Source organism: Acomys minous (genome assembly GCF_964271855.1).
Source record: "Acomys minous genome assembly, chromosome: 7".
NCBI lineage: Eukaryota > Metazoa > Chordata > Mammalia > Rodentia > Muridae > Acomys > Acomys minous.
The window spans coordinates 108,228,515-108,248,831 of NC_140488.1; the positions used below are offsets into that span (position 1 = coordinate 108,228,515).

General features: G+C 48.8%; 1 protein-coding gene and 1 pseudogene across 2 annotated transcripts; one reads left to right on the forward strand and one right to left on the reverse strand.

Moving 5' to 3' along the window:
• The first annotated feature begins 1,196 nt into the window (after window positions 1-1,196).
• LOC311602046 (RAC-beta serine/threonine-protein kinase-like) lies at window positions 1,197-3,368 on the forward strand (annotated as a pseudogene). The gene is made up of 2 exons: window positions 1,197-1,230; window positions 2,173-3,368. The product of its transcript is annotated as an RAC-beta serine/threonine-protein kinase-like (transcript).
• Window positions 3,369-5,642: 2,274 nt separating this feature from the next.
• WAS (WASP actin nucleation promoting factor) lies at window positions 5,643-16,111 on the reverse strand. The gene is made up of 12 exons (XM_084790619.1): window positions 15,927-16,111; window positions 15,458-15,598; window positions 14,399-14,485; window positions 14,190-14,292; window positions 14,031-14,072; window positions 13,884-13,937; window positions 12,073-12,247; window positions 11,405-11,447; window positions 11,059-11,212; window positions 10,226-10,710; window positions 9,745-9,859; window positions 5,643-5,860 (listed from the first exon to the last, which is right to left on the reverse strand). Exons 1-12 carry the CDS (start codon window positions 16,056-16,058, stop codon window positions 5,805-5,807), a joined length of 1,587 nt encoding a protein of 528 aa, XP_084646745.1. The 5' UTR covers window positions 16,059-16,111; the 3' UTR covers window positions 5,643-5,804.
• Between the last annotated feature and the right edge of the window lie 4,206 nt (window positions 16,112-20,317).

The window sequence follows — 20,317 nt, forward strand, 5'->3', positions numbered from 1 at the left end:
AGAAAGCTATTCTTCTCCTTCTTCTTTTTTTTTTTCTTTTTCTTTTTTTGTTGTTGTTGTTTTGAGACAGTGTTGTTTCACTGTGTAGCCTTGGCTGTCCTGGACTCGCTTTGTAGACCAGGCTGGCCTCGAACTCAAGCTACACTTATTTTCTTAATATTTTTTCGAGACAGAGTTTCTCTGTGTAGCCTTGGCTGTCCTGTCATGGCAATCCACCGGCTTCTGCATCCCGAGAGGCGGGTGTCACCACACCTGCCTACAGTTCTTTTTACTTTCTGGAAAAGGCCTGAAGTGGGGGCCAGTGGGATCTCAGCTGGTAACTTGTAATATTGTTATTTTCTCTCTTTCTTTCTTCTTTTCTTTTTCTTTCTTTCTTTTTTTTTTTCTGAGACAGAGTTTCTCTGTGTACCCTTGGCTGTCCTAGACTCACTTTGTAGACCAAGCTGGTCTTGAACTCACAGAGATCCACCTGCTTCTGCCTCCTGAGTGCTGGGATTAAAGGTGCATGCCACCACACCTGGCTATATTGCTATTTTCAATGCATAGGCTAGGAAGCAAGCTGGGGTGAGGCATTGTGCCTGGACCCTAGGGAAGGTGAAACTTCATGTGTCCTGGCAACTGGGCAGAGGTAAAATTCTCTGACTGAGAGGGTGGTACTGCCAGTCAGACTCAGAATCCTGCTGTGTATGTGTGGGGTGGGGGTGGGGGTGGGGTGGGGGGGTGACAGTACTCGTTGTGCACTTCATCTCATACTGTCATACTGGAAAGTAAAAGCCAGGCATGGTGGCATATACCTCTAATCCTAGCTAGCACTTGAGGCAGGACAATCAAGAGTTCAAGGCTGAAGTCGGGGTGATGGTACACGCCTTTAATCCCAGTACTTGGGAGGCGGAGGCAGGTGGATATCTGTGAGCTGTGAGTTCGAGCCCCAGCCTGGTCTACCAAGAGAGTTCCAGGACAGTCAGGGCTATTACACAGAGAAATACTGTCTCAAAGAACAAAAGGAGGAGGAGGAGGAGGAGAAGGAGGAGGAGGAAGAGGAGAAGAAGAAGAAGAGTTCAAGGCTGAGCTGACCTGTATAGCGAGCCCAAGAAGCTCCAGACCAGGACATGAAACCCTCTCTCAAAACAGCAAGGACATGGATGGGGGAGGGGAGAATTATGAGTATAACTAAAGGACTTTCCTACTCATTAGGCATGCATCCTCATGCCAAGCTTCTTATGGTAGGAGGTAGGACCTTTTTTTTTTTTTTCCTTCCCCTCATTGGCTTTGGTTTCGGTTTTTTTCAAGACAGTGTTTCTCTGTCCTGGGCTCGCTTTGTAGATCAGGCTGGCCTTGCTGGGATTACAGGCAGGCGCCACCATGCCTGGCTGCGTTAAGACTTTTGCTTGAACTGCTCCTCCACTTGGAATGCTTTGTCCCCAAGACACTTGCCCTTATCTTCTCTTCCTTCAGATCTAGCCCATCTGTCACCCGCTGCAAACTGGTCTTCCCATCCTGCAGCAGCAGAATGCTGACTTTTATCTCTGCCTCAGCACTCCACAGCAGGGAGCACTATCAGTAAATATCTTTCTTGTTCCTTGTCTCTCATCTCCTGGGCCTGTAGTCATAGCTGGCCATTAAGGCTTGTTTAAAGAAAAAAGCCAGAAGGAAATAAATACAGGCTAGTGGCTTTGACGGTAAAGGGCTTGCCATACAAACCTGAAGGCCTGACTTGGAGCCAAGCACCCAGGTAAAAAGCCAGGTTCATAATTCCTTGTTTAGAGATGGGGCCCTGTGCAACTACCCCCTTCCATGATACCATGTCTATTGATATTATTGCTATTGTTCAGGTCTTGTTTAGACAGCTAAACAATATTGGTAAAATATCTTTTTTTCTGGGGCTGGAGAGATGGCTCGGTGGTTAAGAGCACTGCCTGCTCTTCCAAAGGACCCGGGTTCAATTCCTAGCACCCACATGGCAGATCACAACTGTCTGTAACCCCAAGATCTGACACCCCTACACCAATGCACATAAACTAAAATTAAATAAAATATTTTAAAATATATATCTTTTTTCTTTTCTTTCTTTCTGGTTTTTTCTTTTTTGTTTGTTGGTTTGTTTTTGTTCTTTGAGATAGGCTTTCCCTGTGTAATAGCCCTGGCTGTCCTAGAACTCTCTTTGTAGACCAGGCTGGACCACAGCCATCAAGAGGACCTTCCATGTAGACTCTCCAGATGAGAGAGAAGAGTGGATGCAGGCTATCCAGATGCTCACCAACAGCCTGAAGCAGCGGAGCCCAGGGGAGGATGCCATGGAGTACAAGTGTGGCTCCCCCAGTGACTCTTCCACATCTGAGTTGATGGAGGTGGCTGTCAACAAGGCACAACCAAAGGGACCATGAACGACTTTGATGATCTCCAACTCCTTGGCAAGGGCACCTTTGGCAAAGTCATCCTGGTGCGGGAGAAGGCCACTGGCCGCTATCATGCCATGAAAATCCTGCAGAAGGAGGTCATCATAGCCAAGGATGAAGTTGTCCACACAGTCACTGAGAGCCGGGTCCTGCAGAATACCGGGCACCCCTTCCTTACTGCACTGAAGTATGCTTTCCAGACCCACGATTGCCTCTGCTTTGTGAGGGAGGATGCCAACGGGGATGAGCTCTTCTTTCACCTCTCCCGGGAGCAGTCTTCACGGAGGATCAGGCACACTTTTATGGCGAAGAGACAGTATTGGCTCTTGAGTATTTGCACTCAAGGGATGTAGTGTACCGTGACATCAAGCTGGAAAACCTTATGCTTGGGCAAAGATGGCCACATCAAGATCATTGACTTTGGCTTGTGCAAAGAAGGCATGAGTGATGGGGCTACCATGAAAACCTTCTGTGGTACCCCGGAATGCTTGGCGCCTGAGGTGCTGGAGGACAATGACTGTGTGTGGTGGACTGGTGGGGGCTGAGTGTGGTCATGTACGAGATGATGTGCAGTCGCCTGCCCTTCTACAACCAAGACCTTTTCAACCTCATCCTCATGGAGGTGATCCGACTCCCACGTTCACTTGGACCACAAGCCAAGTCTCTGCTTGCTGGGCTGCTGAAGATGGACCCTAAGCAGAGGCTCAGAGGAGGTCCCAGAGATGCGAAGGAGGTCATGGAGCACAGGTTCTTCCTCAGCCATCAACTGGCCGGATGTGGTTCAGAAAAAGCTCCTGCCACCCTTCAAACCTCGGGTCACTTCTGAAGCGGACACGAGGTACTTCGATGACGAGTTCACTGCTCAGTCTATCACAATCACACCCCCAGACGGCTATGACATCCTGGCCTCGCTGGAACTGGACCAGCGAACGCACGTCCCCTAGTTCTCCTACTCGGCCAGCATCCAAGAGGGAGCAGCCCTCTGCCACCACGGGACACAAGCATGGCCGTCATGAAAGACAACTTTATTTTGCCTTTTGGTTTGTGTCCCTTTCCCTGTTCCCCTCATCCTGCATCCAGTTTTTTTCAGTTCTTGCCCAGACTTAGGGGTCCTAGCAGCCCTCTCCTGTGGCCTCTCCTCTGTTCCCCGATGAGTGTTGGGAGGACTGAGAGTGAGGTCGTTAAACACCAGCCTCCAAAGAAGGTGAAGTGGAGAGCCATGGAGTCACCTGAATTTGGGAGCAAGTCAGCAGAGGCCACATCTGGAAGAAGTCCCCACCCCACCCCCGGCACCCCAGCTGCCTTCTATAGTGTCATCTGGGCAGTCTGTTTGCTGCCACCCTGCCTAGGACAGAAAAGCAATATTGTCTAGCGACAGGCAGAGGCCTTTGGAAGCTGAGGGAAGCTGCCTGGAGCAGAGGGAAGCCAACGTTGGCTGTTAACACATCTCACACCAAGACAGTATTGGGCCTCTTGGGCTTGACTGGGGTCTGAGAGGGGACAGAGATGGGGACAGGTATCTCTGGTACACATTGGGGTGGGGGCAGCCTCATCTCCAGGCCCCTGTTTTGGAGCCTTAAAGTGAATATGTGAGTGAGGTTTTGTGTCAGTGCTGTGGGTACCAGCATGCACCCTGCTCTAGCAGTGAGCATCTCAGGTTCCTGGGATGCAGGTGCCCATGGCTGTATGTAGCATGTGTGTGAGTGGGCTCAGGACTCAACCCCAGCCTGAGCATTTCATCCCATGGGGTGCAGCGGGTGCAGAGGATGCACCTGCTGCTCTGGCCATGTCTCCCCCTCCACAGTATCTCTGGATGTTTGGAATTCAGTTTTCTGGTTTTACTCTCCCACAGCAACCCCTCAGACTAGGCTAATTTCAGAAAGACAGTAAGGTGAGGTGGTCGGGGATGGTATGGGGTCATCAATCAGTTTTCTTCTTTTTATGTGTCTATGTTTACCTGACAGTTCTCTCCCATCCCTACTGGCCTTTCCTTACTCCTCATATTTGTACGGTACAAGCAATAAAGACAGTCATTTCAGACCGGGGGAAGGGGCGGGGGAAATAAACGAATCCAGATACGGTGGCACTTGGGAGACAGACAGATGTCTGTGAGTTCAAGCCTAGTTGGTCTACATAGCAAGTTCTGGGGCAGCCAGAGCTACATAGAGAGACTGTCTCAAACAAAATAAAAATAAAACAATCTTACAATTGAGCAATTGAGAGATAGAACTGTCTTAATTCAGGTTTCTATTACAGCACCAACAAAACACCATGACCAAAAAGCAACTTGGGGGAAACGGGGTTTATTCAGCTTACACTTCCACATTGCTGTTCCATCACCAAAGGAAGTCAGGACAGGAACTCAACAGGGCAGGAACCTGGAGGCAGGAGCTGATACAGAGGCCATGGAGGGGTGCTGCTTACTGGCTTGCTCTCCATGGCTTGCTCAGCCTGCTTTCTTATAACCCAGGACAACCAGCTCAAGGATGGCATCACCCACCTTAGGGTGGGCCTTCCCCCATTGATCACTAATTGAAAACATGCCGTCTACCATTAAATCTTTTGGAGCCAGTTCCACAACTGAGGTCCCTTCCTCTCTGATGACTCTAAATTGTGTCAAGTTGACACAAAACCAGCCTGGACAATATCCAATAACAACCTTTGGCCTATGCACATACTACACAGACACAAACTGCTTTCTCGTTCATGTGGGCGCACACGTACATGCGTGTGCACACATGTACATGCATATACATACCAGCTCTTAGCAGGCTGAAGCAGGAGGATTGCTTAAGCCCCGTGTGTGGGGAGGACAGCCTAGGGATCACAATACTGTCAAAGTCTGTTTTCCTTAAATCATAATAAATGTTCATGCCTCTTTAAAAGGGAGGGGAGGGAAAGAAATATAGGCTTCCTGACTGAAAGCTTAAAGGAATAAGTGAACATACACATGAAAGGCTCAGTAAGCAAAATAAGATCAATGTACAAAAGGAACTGTGGGGGAAAGAAACCCAAATCACATTTTGGTTTTGTTTTGTTTTTCGAGACAGGGTTTCTGTGTGTAGCTCTGCCTATCCTGGACTCTTTTGTAGAACAGGCTGGCCTCGAATTCTGCCTTTGTCTTCCCAAGAGTGCTGGGATTGAAGGGTGTGCGCCACCATGCCCCGCCCAGATCACTCATTTAGGACTCGAATGAGTGCACTCTCAGAGACACAAAAATGTATTACCTTCTTTTTAATCCCTGAGTGGTGAGAACTTAAGTTTATTGTTTGAGATTGGATGCCGGGTTTAGAGTAGGTGTGAGGTTCAAACACAGATGAACTGGGAAGCTCGTAGTGGAGGGGGATCAGGTCAGCAGAGGGAGGACGGAGTGAGCAGGACTACCAGACTACAGGAAGGAACAAGGGTTTAGTCATCCCATTCATCATCCTCTTCATCTTCACCCATCTGACTCTCCCCTTCATCTGGAGGAAGAAAGGGTCAGAGTGTGACTCAGGGTAGGTTCAAAAGGCCCCAGACAGCTCCTATGGCCTATTAGGTAAAGACAGCCATGGGGGGCTGAAGTTTTCTGCTACGGGCAAAATAGAGATGATTGGGAGGGGGGCTTTAGCTGGAATTCAAGTCATGCAGTATTTTTTTTTTAATGGCACAGTAGTATGGTGGCATGTGCCTCTAACTCCCAGCACTCAGGAGGCAGAGGCAGGTGGATCGCTGTGAGTTCTATGCCAGCCTGGTCTACAAAGTGAGTCGAGGACAGCCAAGGCTACACAGAGAAACCTTGTCTTGAAAAACCAAAAAAAACAAAAAAAGAGAAAAGCCAAAACAAACAAACAGCCAACATTCATGGAGCTGCACACATATAACTTCAGTACTCAAGAGGTTGAGGCAGGAGGATCATGAATTTGAGACCAGGCTAGCTTATACATAGTTGAGTTCTAGGCTAGCCTGGGCTACATAGCCAGATCCTGTATTTATTTATTTATTTATTTATTTATTTATTGGTTTTTCGAGACAGGGTTTCTCTGTGTAGCCTTGGCTGTCCTGGACTCCCTTATTTATTTATTTATTTATTTATTTATTTGTTTGTTTGTTTGTTTTTCGAGACAGGGTTTCTCTGTGTAGCCTTGGCTGTCCTGGACTCCCTTTGTAAACCAGGCTGGCCTTGAACTCACAGCAATCTGCTTGCCTCTGCCTCCCACAGTGCTGGAATTACAGCCCTGTGCCACCACACTCAGCCTCAGACCCTGTCTTTTAAAAAACTCTAAATAAAGGCACCTGCTTCTGAGCCTAAACAACCTTAGCTTTGTCCCTGGGACTCATAAGGTGGAAGGGGAGAACTGATTCCTACACATGTGTGGTCCTCAGATAGCCACATGTGTACCGGCATACATACACACACATGTACACAAAAGAAATAAGTGCAAAAATATGCACGGCTATGGATGTGGCTCAGGCGGTAGACAATTCATCCAGCACTCAAGAAATAAAGCACTGGGCTTGATTCCTAGCACCACATAAACTTGGAGTAGTGGTGCACACCCAGCCCTGGGGAGGTGGAGGCAGAAGACCAGATGCTCAGTATCATGTAGCCCTTTGATACTTAATATGACAAGTTTCTTTCTTTCTTTCTTTCTTTTTTTTTTTCAAGACAGGGTTTCTCTGTGTTAGCCTTGGTTGTCCTGGACTCGCTTTGTAGACCAGGCTGGCCTCGAACTCACAGCAATCTGCCTGCCTTTGCCTCCCGAGTGCTGGGATTAAAGGCGTGCGCCACCACGCCCAGCGGACAAGTTTCAATGTTAGCGAAAGTGGGGTGATTTATTATGGTTTCTTGGTGAATTAATGCTAATATTATTGATTCAGAGGGAAGCCTAATGAGAATATTGTCAAACGATGACATTTGTTAAGATGTTACATAATGAGCTGGGCGCAGTGGCACACACCTTTAATCCCAGCACTTGGGAGGCAGAAGCAGGTGGATCTCTATGAGTTCGAGGGCAGCCTGGTCTACAAAGCGAGCCCAGGACAGCTAAGGCTACACAGAGAAACTCTGTCTTGAAAAAAACAAAACAAAGCAAAAACAAAGACAAAAAAAGGTATTACATAATGGATTCACATTAGGCTTGTGAAAATACTTAGATTAGGGGATGGAGAGATGGCTCAGTGGTTAAGAGCGCTGCCGGCTCTTCCAAAGGTCCTGAGTTCAATTCCCAGCAACCACATGGTGGCTCACAATCATCTACAGTGAGATCTGGTGCCCTCTTCTGGTGGACAGGCATAATACATGAAGGTGAAACGCCGTATACTTAAATAAATAAATCTTAAAAAAAAAAAAACAACAACAACAAAAAAAGAAAATACTTAGATTAATATTATGAAGTCAACCGGGAGTGGTGGCGCATGCCTTTAATGCCAGCACTCGGGAGGTAGAGGTGGGTGGATCTTTGTGAGTTCGAGGCCAGCCTGGTCTACAAAGGAAGTCCAGGACAGCCAAGGCTACACAGAGAGACCCTGTCTCGGAAAACAAACAAACAAATATATATAGTGAAGTCAAAGTTAATGACATTATCGTTAACCTGTTCTAAATTTATTGGAAACAGGCCAAGATTAGTATTACTCTCACATACTGGGTTAATGACCGTATAATTGGCACATTTGGTTCTTAACATTGTAGAAAGGTTAGGTTAGTGCTGGACAGTACATACAGAGCATATGGAATGACACAGAGAAGATTAGCATGTACAATGACGTGAAACTTCATGAAGCATCATTCCATATTTTTGACAAAAAGGCTATATTTTATTATCACATGTTCTCTCTCTCTCTCTCTCTCTCTCTCTCTCTCTCTCTCTCATTTATTTATTGATTGTTTTATTTTTCAAGACAGAGTTTCTCTGTGAAGCCTTGGCTGTCCTAGACTCACTCTGTAGACCAGGCTGGCCTCGAACTCTCAGTGATCCACCTGCCTCTGCCTCCCAGAGTGCTGGGATTACAGTCGTGCGCCACCACGCCCGGTTTGAGCTCATATTTTTCTGAAGTTTATTATTTTATGTATGAGTGTGTGCCTGCATCTACATTTGTGCATCAAATATGAGTCTGGGGTCTGTGGAGGCCTGAGGACGCTGGATCCCCTGGAGTTAGAGTTATAGATAGTTGTGAGGGGCCATCTGGGCAGCCAGCACTCTTAACCAAAGATGGAGTTCTTTATAATAGGAGATTTAACTATTCCATTTCCTTAAGCCAGAAGGTAAACAATTCAAAACAGCTTCAGGAGTCTCTGAAACTGACCAGATTCAACAGGCCCCTTCCTGTTGCAAAGATAAAATGAGTCACTCTCCCACTGGCCATGCACAGAGAAGACTCACACCAGGCCAGCTGCCTGGGAGATGTTTAGATCAAATGAGTCACTTGGAAATGACACTCTCCAGCCTTTCGAGCTGCCTGCAGGCTGTGCAGTGTGTTCTGGGTTCCCAGCTTTCATGATCCGTCACTCAGCAGGGGTGGGCTTTGGTGATGCAGCTGTCCCCTGAGTCATGTCTGCTCCCAGAACCCTTTACCCCTATTCCAGTAAGCAGCCCCAATAAAACTCATTGGTTCACGTAGTACCTCGCTCTGTCTGGGGCTCCTTATCTAGGGTGAGTAGATGGTGTGTGATTTGTCTCCCCAGGGAAAGTCTTGTCACACACTGAATGTTCGTGTCACTGACCATATGTGGTTAATGTTCATATTGTGGACACACCCGGACATACGTTAATATTAATTTCAAGGATACACTTAATTATTACTGTTGCCTGATTACTTGATGCTAACACACTGAGGAAGGCACCAGCCTTGCTGTGGCTTGCAAAAGGAAATTTTATGCTAATACCATTTTTTTCATTGCTAGGAATGGAACCTAAGGCTTTGAGCATGCTAGCCAAATGCTTTCTTTCTCCCTCCCTCTCCCTCTGCCACTCAGCCATTTCTCCAGCTTCTACTGTCAATAGTTGGTTTTTGGTTTTTGGTTTTTGGTTTCTGATGGGCTGGCCTGGAATTCAAGATCCTCCTTCCTCAGCCGGGCACAGTGGCACCCGCCTGTAATCCCTGCACTCAGGGAGGCAGAGGCATGCAGATCGCTGTGAGTTCAGGGCCAGCCTGGTTTACAAAGTTAGTCCTGTCTCTGGAAAACCAAAAACAAAAAAACAAAACAAAACAAAACAAAAACCCAATCCTCCTTCCTCACTGGGATTACAGGCATATACCACCACGTGGGCCTCCAGCGTCACCGTTAAGAGTGACACATGAGGCTGGTTTCAAGCCAGTTCTAGCTAGGCCTGGGAGTCAGGTCATGATCCTGGCGTCGTGGGCTCACCTGAGGAATGGATGACTTTACTCCTCTTCTGCATCACATGCATCAGGGCACCCACGAGGCCCTCTGACCTTTGAGCCAGTGGTTGCTGTACTGAGCTCTCTACAGCTCCAGGAGTCTGCAGTAAGAGATTGGAGCACAGAGGGCTCAGGGCTGTGAGAACATTTCTAACTGCCCTTTCTTCATTTCTTCTCTCACACACACCCTTTCAAGGGACCACACCACTCTCCAATTTATCAAGGGACTCCCCCCAATGCCTGGTACTTTTTTTGGGGAGGGGACAGGGTTTCTCTGTGTTAGCCTTGGCTGTACGGGACTTGCTTTGTAGACTAGGCTGGCCTCGAACTCACAGAGATCCCCCTGCCTCTGCCTCCCCAGTGCTGGGATCAAAGGCGTGCGCCACCATGCCCTGCAGCATCACCTGAGACTTTAATTATGTCCTGACTTACACAGACCCCTAATTATCTAGCCTGCCCATCTTTACCTTGTTCAGTTGAATTCCCTGCCGAATTTGATCCAAAAGCGCGCCCCGGCCCCCACTAGGTGCTGGGCATCCCCCAGACACCGGAGAAGAAGGAAGCGGGGGAGGGGCTGGCCCATTCCCAGTGCAGGGTGGAGGAGGTGGTGGGGGGGGTGGGGGCGGGGGCGGCGGCACTGCTGATCCCCCAGCTCCAGGTAGTGGAGGAGGTGGTGGTCCAGATCTTCCAGTGGCTGGAGGGGGTGGTGGTGGAGGGCCCCCTCGGCCTGGGGGTGGGGGCCCCCGGGGTGTTGGTGGAGGTGGGGCACCCCCTGTGGGTACAGGGGGCAGTGGACCACAGCGACCCTTATTACTCCCCACAATAGGAGGTCGCTGGGGCTGGCTCCCTCCTCCTCCTCCTCCTCCTCCTCCTCCTCCTCCTCCTCCTCCTCCTCCTCCTCCTCCTCCTCCTCCTCCTCCTCGGCATGGCGGTGGTGGTGGTGGGAGTGGTTCTACACAGGGGGAAAGAACACATTTTTACTGGGTATTTTTTTAGCTTCTTTTTTTTCTTATTTGTAAACTAAGTACCCCTACGATACACTCTTAATTCTTTTCCATGAAAAACTGAGTGACTCAAATGTATTTTGCGGGGAGGGGGGTTTCGAGACATGGTCTCTCTCTGTGTGTGTAGTCTTGGCTGTCCTGGACTTGCTTTGTAGACCAGGCTGGCCTCGAACTCACAGCGATCCGCCTGCCTCTGCCTCTCAAGTGCTGGGATTAAAGGCGTGCGCCACCACACCCTGCCTTCAAGTGTATTTCTGGGGTAAGAACCCCCAGGACCAGAGAAAAAGATAGCTCACCCTGGCGCCTCATCTCCTGCCGGACAGCCTCCAGCCCGCCCTGATCTTCAATGAAGTCATAGATAAGCTTGGAGGTCTCTGCATCAGTGAGCTGGGCCTCGCTGATTCCCGCCCTGGAGAAAAGGCTCCGCAGATCCGGATCTAGGTTGTTGACCTGCTCCAGTGGAGAAAGGGCAGAACGGGGTTGAAAGAATAAAGTGCATGAAGAAGGGGCACAGATTATCACCGTATCCATCGCAAGGGGATATCCAAGAAGGCTGTGGGAAGGCCTAGGTCTGGGTGTGGGGTCTGAGCCTTGGTCTATGTGGAAGCTGGGTGGAGGCCAGGGGTCTCTGGAGCTACTCACGTCAAATCCATTCTGAGGGTCCCAGCCCACATGGCTGACATGTCTAGGGAAGGGAAGGGGGTGTCAGTGAAGGCCCAGAGTCTTCTCTCACCTCTTTCCCCACCCCCCCTTTTCGTTTTTCTGGACAGAGTTTATCTATGTAGCCTTAGCCGTCCTGGACCTGCCTGCCTCTGCCTCCCACTGTCACTATCTCCGATACACCCCCGCCCTCCCCTCCCCGTATCAAACCTCTAACTTTCTAAGTTAGTTGAAGCTGGCTTTGAACCCTTGGCTTTAATGCTTCTGTCTCAGAAGAGCTGCGTTTACAGGAGTGCCCTACCATGCTTGGCAATCCTTTGCATTTTTACATTTGATCTCCACGTGTGTTCCCTTATCATAAACTATCCACTGATCCACTTGACTATTTCTCTATCCCCATCCACTCTGTCTGTGAGCCAACCAGTCTGCATATCTGTCTGTACCCTCATCCACTCACCCATCCATCTACCTGCCCACTTACCCTTGACGCCTCTGTTCCTTCAACCAATCACCTACCCCTTCATTCTTCAGCCTACTAATTCACTCATCCATTCATCTGCCCATCCTTCCGTTGGCTCAGCTGTCCACCTGTTGTTATATGCTTCCCCACCCACAGGGCTCTTTGGGCTCACAAAGGGAGAAGTTCTCACTTGAATCCACTTGGTGCACCAATATCCGATTTGCTGATCTTCTTTTTCCCTGAGCGCTTCTTATCAGTTGGGCCGGGGCCAGGCGCAGGGAGGCCACGATATCGTGAGCTTGTGATGTCAGGGTTCTGAATGTCGACTGTCACAAGTCCTAGCGATAGTGGACCCCCTGATGGGCCTGTGGAAAAAACAATGTGAGCAAACAAACCACTGACCAGTTCACCAACGACTAGCCAAAGCACGGGGGGCAAGAAAGACTGCTGGAGAAGTTTGCTGGCTATGGAGGAAACGAATGGCAGGGGTCTAAGCAAGGCCTGTGGGTCAGTGGATGGATTCCCAAAACACACCCACGGTCACGGATTCATGTATCCATCCTTAGCCTTCAAGTACTGACTCATTTATTCTCTGGCTGGCCAGCTAAGTGGCTTATTAAGTTATTCGTGCTGGGCGTGGTGGCGCAGGCCTCTAATCCCAGTACTCGGGAGGCAGAGGCAGGGGGATCGCTGTGAGTTTGAGCCCCAGCCTGGTCTACAGAGTGAGTCCAGGACAGCCAGGGCTATTACACAAAGAAACCCTGTCTTGAAAAACAAAAACAAACAAACAAACAAACACAGTTATTCCTTTGTTTAGTCATTTAATCTTCCCTGGGTAGAATATTATGTCACTGGTCTCAGTTTTGTGACTTAGCTCTTTCAAATTTATTATTGTGTATGAGTATATGCTCATGCGCACACACGTATGTGTGTGTGTGTGTGTGTGTGTGTACCTGCATGCAAGACACATGTGTGGAGGTCAGAGGACGTTGTAGAGTTGGTTCTGTCCTGTCTCTGTGGATTCTGCAGGATAGACTGCAGTCTCTAGGCTTGTAGCAAGGGCCAAACCATCTCACCAGCTCTCGTTTGTTTCCTTTCTATTTTTTTTCTTTTTTTGGTTTTTTGAGACAAGGTTTCTCTGTGTTAGCGACCAGGCTGGCCTGGAACTCACAGCGATCCGCCTGCCTCTGCCTCCTGAGTGCTGGGATTACAGGCGTGCGCCACCACGCCCGGCTTGTTTCCTTTCTTTCTTTCTTTCTCTTTCTTTTTTTTTTTTTTTTTACAATTTTTTAAAAGATTTATTATTTATTTATTATCATGTATACAGTGCTCTGCCTGCATATACACCTGCAGGCCAGAAGAGGGCGTCAGATCACATTATATAGATGGTTGTGAGCCACCATGTGGTTGCTGGGAATTGAACTCAGGACCTCTGGAGGAGCAGTCGGTGCCCTTAACCTCTGAGCCATCTCTCCAGCCCTTGTTTCTTTTCTTAACCAAGTTTTTGTTTGTTTGTTTGTTTTTCAAGACAGAGTTTCTTGGTGTAGCCTTGGCTGTCCTCAACTCATTCTGTACACCAGGCTGGCCTTGAACTCACAGCGATCCACCTGCCTCTGCCTCCCAGAGTGTTAGGATTCCAGATATGCACCACCACGTCTGGCTTCTCATGTATGTCTTTATTCACTATTCATCTTTTTACATGCCCATTCTTGTGTTCACTGAACCATCTATGTATTACTTGAATACAAGTATGTATTCATCCATTTCTCCCAATACTAACATATATATATATATATATATATATATGTACATAATCATCAGTTGCCCTCCCAATTTAGTCATCTATCTGTCACCAATCTGTCAACATGCTCATCTCTCCATTCATCCACCCATCCACCCATCCACCCATCCACCTCTCGACACATTTGCAGATTCACCCAACTACTGGTTCACCTACAGCCTCCCCACCATCTCTCCAGAGACACGAGAGTCACCACTCACCGCCCTGGTCTCCACCTGGATGTGGGGGAAGAGGCGGGAGCCCTCCTCTTCTCTCTGGAAAAATGGAATGCGTTCAAATCTGTCACAATCGGGCCACAGGTTTCTGGGTTAGTCCTGTATAATGTCTACTTGAGGTAGAGGACTGACCTTCATTGGTTGGGGCTGGTGGTGGTGGTAGCTGGCGTCTTTCTGTGGTTAAATAGGTGGAGTGAGAGCCAAAACCAGGAGAGGAGCTTTTCTAGCCTCACACCCACGCACCCACTTCTGTCTGACCCATCTCCCCAACCATCACCAAAGCCTCCTTACCCCCACTTTGCCTCTGATTTCTTTTTTGTATCTTCTCCTGCACCAAGGACCGGAAGGCCTGGGCTTCATTCTCGTCCGCAAAGTTCAGTCCTACTTGGCAGTCCTATATATATATATCTTGGGGTCAGCAAACTTCTAGCATCCCGCCCACTTTCTCTTCTCTTCCCTACACCCCAACTACAGCCCAAGGGGGCTGGCTGTTCACTTACATCTCCGGCAAAGGTGTGGAAGAAGGGGGTCGGAGTGAAGTAAACCAGCTGGGAATACAGCTCCTGTTCCCAGAGCAGCCGACCAGCCTGGAGGGGGTGGGGGAAGACACTAGCATGCAGGCACCCTGGGTAGCAGACCTTTGTTTTCTGGCCAGGGAGCACGGAGTCCAGATTTGGTACCCCAGGGCCTTACTTGGAGATCTTCAGCTCACTATGAGAGTCTGATGTGGAGGATTGGGGTTCAGTCTGAGAATCAGACACTGATGTGAGAAATTTAGATTTGGGGTTCAAGGCCTATATGTAGGAATTGAGGGCTCCAAACTGAATTTAAGATTCTAGTCCTAAGACTTTCTGTTTGGGACTGGGCGTGGTGGCCAGGCCCACACCTTTAATCCCAGCACTTGGGAGGAAGAGGCAGGCCGATTGCTGTGAGTTTGATGCCAACCTGGTCTACAAAGTGAGTCTAGGACAGCCAGGGCTACATTTGTTGGTTGGTTTTGATTTTTTTTTTGAGACCAGGGTTTCTCTGTGTAGCCTTGGCTGTCCTGGACTCACTTTGTAGACCAGGCTGGCCTCGAACTCACAGAGATCCACCTGCCTCTCAGTCTCCCTGCGTGCTGGGATTAAAGTCATGGGCCACCACCTCCCAGCAAGACCCAGGCAGAAGTGGTAGGCTGGTGTGTGTGTGTGTGTGTGTGTGTGTGTGTGTGTGTGTGTGTGTGTGTGTGTGTGTGTTTAGCCCTAAGACTCTTCAACATGTTGGATTTAGAACAGATCTGAGGCTGAGGGTCAGGTATAGTACTTTGGGGAAGTCTGTGGAGCAGATGACGATCTTAATACGGACTTTCTAAAGTCGGCCAGCTCAGACTCAGAATGAGAAAACACAACTCGGGATCTGTATTGGTCTTCAGTACTGAAGCTCGGGGGTTCACTGATATGAACAAGGGATTGGGGGCTATGAACAAAAACTGAGTTTGCAGGTTGGGAACTAGCTTTCCTGGCGGGGGTGGGGAGGTGAGGTGGCGGGTGGGGGTGGGGAGGCAGGGAGGATGGAGTCACCTGAAGGCCATAAAGACGGATGAAGTAGGACTTTTGAGGGTTATCCTTCACGAAGCACACAGCCCCACAGTGTTCCATGGTCCAGTGCTCGGCGCCAGGGGGCAGTGCCAGGTACAGCTGAACAACTGCAGTGGCCAGTGTCTAGGAGGGGAGAGCAGCTGCTCAGTGAGGTCTGTCGTGGGGGACAGGCCTGGTCCTGGCCTGTCTGCAGCTGTCATGAGCTTAGGGAAAGAGCTATAGCCAGAAGGAAGATGTGTAGATACCAAGATAATTCCGGGATCCACAAACTATGGTGAGTGAATCCTGGGAGAGGAGATAAAGGGGAAAAAGGAGGGGGGGGGGAGACGAGGGGAAGAAGAAGGAGCAGGGAAGAACGGGTACGGGCAGGAGGCAAAAGGAGGAAGAAGAGGTAGAGAGGAAGAGGAGGACAGAGAAGGCGACCGGGAGGACCAAGAGACCCCCAACTCACCCAGCATTTTCGGCCAAGCAGCTCAAAGAGTCGCTGGTTCTCATGGTCCTGGAGAAGGTTCGAAGGAATATTCTGCTGAACCGCTGCTCCCCCTCGGCCTCCAGGCCGGCCTCCTGCAGGGCCACCACTCATGGTGGCCTTCTGCCCTAGTCCTCTCCAACTAAGCTCTGGGTGCAGGGTAAGAAGAGGAACTTCCGCAGTGAGCAAGGGAACAGGAAGTGCAATAAACCACAAGGGAAGCAAGTCCTCCAGGGCCCCCCAGAGGGCCTGTCCTCCTCTCTAGGACTGGTTTGGGCCCTCCTCTATTTGCCTGGCTAGTTCCATGCTTATATAGAGCTCAGGGCTTGTTTTTGTTTGGTTTGGTTTGGTTTTCGAGATAGGGTTTCTCTCTGTAGCCCTGGCTGTCCTGGACTCCCATTGTAGACCAGGTTGGCCTCGAATTCAGAGATCCGCCTGCCTCTGCCTCCCAAAGTGCTGAGATCAGGGCTTCTTTCTTTCTGCCTTTCTCTCTCCTCCTTCCTTCCTTCCTTCCTTCCTCTCTCTTTCTTTCTTTCTTTCATTTCTTTCTTCCTTTCTCTGTGAGGCCCTTTCCTTCTGGCAGGCTCAGATCTACCTTGCTCTAATTGGTCCTGAGAGAGAGAGAGAGAGAGAGAGAGAGAGAGAGAGAGAGGGGAGAGAGAGAGAGAGAGAGAGAGAGAGAGAGAGAGCGAGCGAGCGCGCTAAGCCACCTGGAGCACTTATACAGGGTGGCTGTCCAGAGAATAGTCACAAATCTGTGTAGCCCCCTTCCTCCCAAAAGCACCAAGTTGGCTTGGGGCTGAGTCCAAGGCTCCAGGTAATGAAGGGTCATTCTATTTACAGCTTTTCCTTGTATTGAACAGTGAACCCATCTCCAGCTTTGGGCATTGCCAGTGATACAGAAGCCTATCCTTTACTCTTGCCTCCTGTGGCTCACCAGTTACTTTCTTCCTATCAACCCCATTCTGGAAGGACTTCACAGGATAAAGAAATACTAAAACAACATCTTGGCTGATTATCATTATGTTAGGACTTTTTGAAAGTGTGTAACCTTTTGGGTTTTTTTTTTTTTTTGCTTTGTTTTGTTTTTTTTTCCAGACAGTTTTTCTGTATAGCCTGGGCTGTCCTGGACTCACTTTGTAGACCAGGCTGGCCTCGAACTCACAGAGATCCATCCTGCCTCTGCCTCCCTGAGTGCTGGGATTACAGGCCTGTGCCTATGGTTTTTTGAGGCAGGGTTTTCCTGTGTAGCCTTGGTTGTCCTGGACTTACCTTGTAGATCAGGCTGTCCTCACAATCACATAGATCTGCCTGCCTCTGCCTCCCCCAGTGCTGGGATTACAGTCATGTACTGCGCCTGGTTGAAAATATGTAACCTTAAAAAAAAATTTTTTTTTTATAAACATTGGTGTTTTGCCTGTCTCTGTGTGAGGGTGTCAAATACCTTAGAACTGGAGTTACAGACAGTTGTGAGCTGCCATGTGGGTGCTGGGGTTTGAACTCAGGTCCTCTGGAAGGGCAGTCAATGCCCGTAACCTCTGAGCCATCTCTCCAGCCCCAAATATGTAGCCTTTGAAGGCTTGATTTTTCTCTGCTTTTGGTGATACAGATGGGATACAGGACCTTTTCCATGCTACGTACATGTTGTCCCACTGAGCTGTGCCCTCATGCCCTCTAATGACATTGCCTCGTGGATGAGGCTGGCCATTTGTATGTGGGGCGGGGCGGTGGTGGCGTCGTCTCAGGTGTAGGGACAACATTCTGAGATCTCAAATGTGGGTAAAATCTCTGAATTGGAGGTCCCCAGGCCTGCCTGGAAATCTCTTGCCTCTCCGTCTCTACAGGTACAAGGTGTCAGCTCCCGAACTCAGCCTCCAAAAGCCTTGTCAGATAGTTCTCCAACCTCCTCCAGCCTTTCACCTCTTCTCCAAACAGTTTCTGGTGCCCACAACACACAGAGCTATTGGCTTCTCCAGACCTGAAGCACCTTACAACCTGGTTTGTTTTGGTTTGGGTTTGTTTGTTTGTTTGTTTGTTATTTTTTGGGTTTTTTGAGACACAGTTTTTGAGGCAGAGGCAGGTGGGTCTCTGTGAGTTTGAGGCCAGCCTGGTTTACAGAGTGAGTTCCAGAACAGCCAAGGCTACACAGAGAAACCCTGTCTCCATAAACCAAAATAAAATAAAATGTGTTGAAAGAATAAACGGGAGGATTAATAATGTTTTTGTTGCAGGGCAGTGGTGGCGCACTCCTTTAATCCCAGCACTCAGGGAGGCAGAGGCAGAAGGATCTCTGTGAGTTCGAGGCCAGCCTGGTCTACAAAGTGAGTCCTGGACAGCCAGGGCTACACAGAGAAACCCTGTCTCGAAAAACAAAACAACAACAACAACCAGAAACCTTAATCCAACTTCTCTGGTTGTTTTGGACTGGACAGCTGGTGTACTCCAAGTTAGTCATCAGAGCTGGAAGCAGAATGTGTTTACTTCACAACAGGAACCCCCAAGACCTGAATATACAATCTGGTGCTCCAGGATCTCCTCCCCCTCCCATCCCCCTAGGGCCTGCAGGTGGAGAACTGCTTCCTGTTTTGATTTCACTTGGGTTATGTATCTATGTTTATTTTTCGAGACAGGGTCTCTCTGTGTAGCCTTGGCTGTCCTGGACTCGCTTTGCTGATCAGGCTGACTTCGAACTCACATTGATCGGCCTGCCTCTGCCTCCCTGAGTGCTAGGATTAAAGCTGTGCGCCAACCACCGCCTGAGTGGATTTTGCTGTTAATGTTTTGTTTTTGTAATAGTCTTAGTGTATAGCTCAAGTCGGCCTCAAACTGACCATGCTCCTCAGCCTCCCAAGGGCTCTGATCACAGAAGCGTGACATATTGCCCAGCTTGTTTCCTCTTTATAGTAAAGGGTTATACTTAGTTTGCTTTACAATTGGCCTTCCATATCTGTGAATTTAATCAAGGACTTCAAATATGCGAAAGATAAAGTAAATGAAAAACAAAACAAAACCCTGCTTCCGTATTAAACCCATGTAAGTGAAAACTAAAATGAAGCTGTGAATGTAAAGTCGACTTGACTGGCCAAAACTGAGGAGGTGGGTATTACCTTATCTTGAGCTGGTTCTAGTTCTTGGGACAGCTAGCCATTTCTTGCCCGCCTTGATGTCAGAACTATCACTCTGTGATTAAAGATTTAAAAAAAATTATTAAAAAAAAACCTTTCCAATCTATTAACATAGCAGAGTGCTAATTTCAACCAACCTAAAGGCTAGGGATGCCATCCAATAGTATCTTGAGCCTATAGAAAGGCTACTCCCACTCCACTGTACCACCAAAAACCAAGCTGGCTGTGGTGGCACACGCCTTTAATCCCAGTACTCGGGAGGCAGAGGCAGGCGGATCTCTGTGAGTTCAAGGCCAGCCTGGTCTACAAATCGAGTCCAGGTCAGCCAAGGATACACAGAGAAACCCTATCTGGGAGCAAGGGGAGGACCACCTGAGGCTGACATAACAAACTATTACTGAGGCATTTCCTGAGGCCAGGAGCAAGTGGGTGTTTTAGAAGCCATTAGCCCTGGTGGGGTGAGTGGGGACTGGGTGTGCACAGAAAACCTCTGTAGAGTTCAGAATGACTTGTGCTAGACTATGAACGTAAGTCAGTGCTTGGGAGCTAATGGGCTAGAAGCAAAATTTGGGGCCATCCAACTTGGTTCTTCCAACCTGATTTCTAGTTTGGGCTCTGGCTCCTGTCATTATTGTCCCCTAGTTCCCTGTCCACAGGAAAGAAAATAATGGTGGCGGAAGTCACTGAGATGAATGAAACCATTGGTGTAATGTGATGAAGATGCAGGCAAAGTCTGGCAGGTTATAATTTTAAAAATAATGATAATTATATTATTATATAATTATACGTCATCATCATTATTTGAGGCAGTCTTAAGTAGCCCAGACTGGCTTCAAACTTGTTACGTCGTCAAGGATGACCGTCTCCGGAGTGCTGGGATCACAGTGCGTCGGTAACCAAGTCTGGGTTATTATTATTATTGGTTCAAGACAGGGTTTCTCTGTGTAGCCCTGACAGTCCTGGAACTCACTCTGTAGACAAGGCTGCCTCTGCCTCCTGAGTGCTGAGATTAAAGGAGTGCGCCATCGCCTCCCCCCCCCCCGGCCCTGGGTGGGCTATTATTTGTTATTTTTATGGAACATCTGAGTAACGTCCAGTACTCCCCGAAGACCCTTCCCACCCCCGTCGGGCCCCACTGTAAGCCCAGCGCTCAGCAGGTCAGGCGGGAGGATCTCCCTGACTTTTAGGCCAATCAGGCCAGTGCAGTATGTTCGAAACCAGCCTGGACCCTGTCTCAAAACTAAGAAC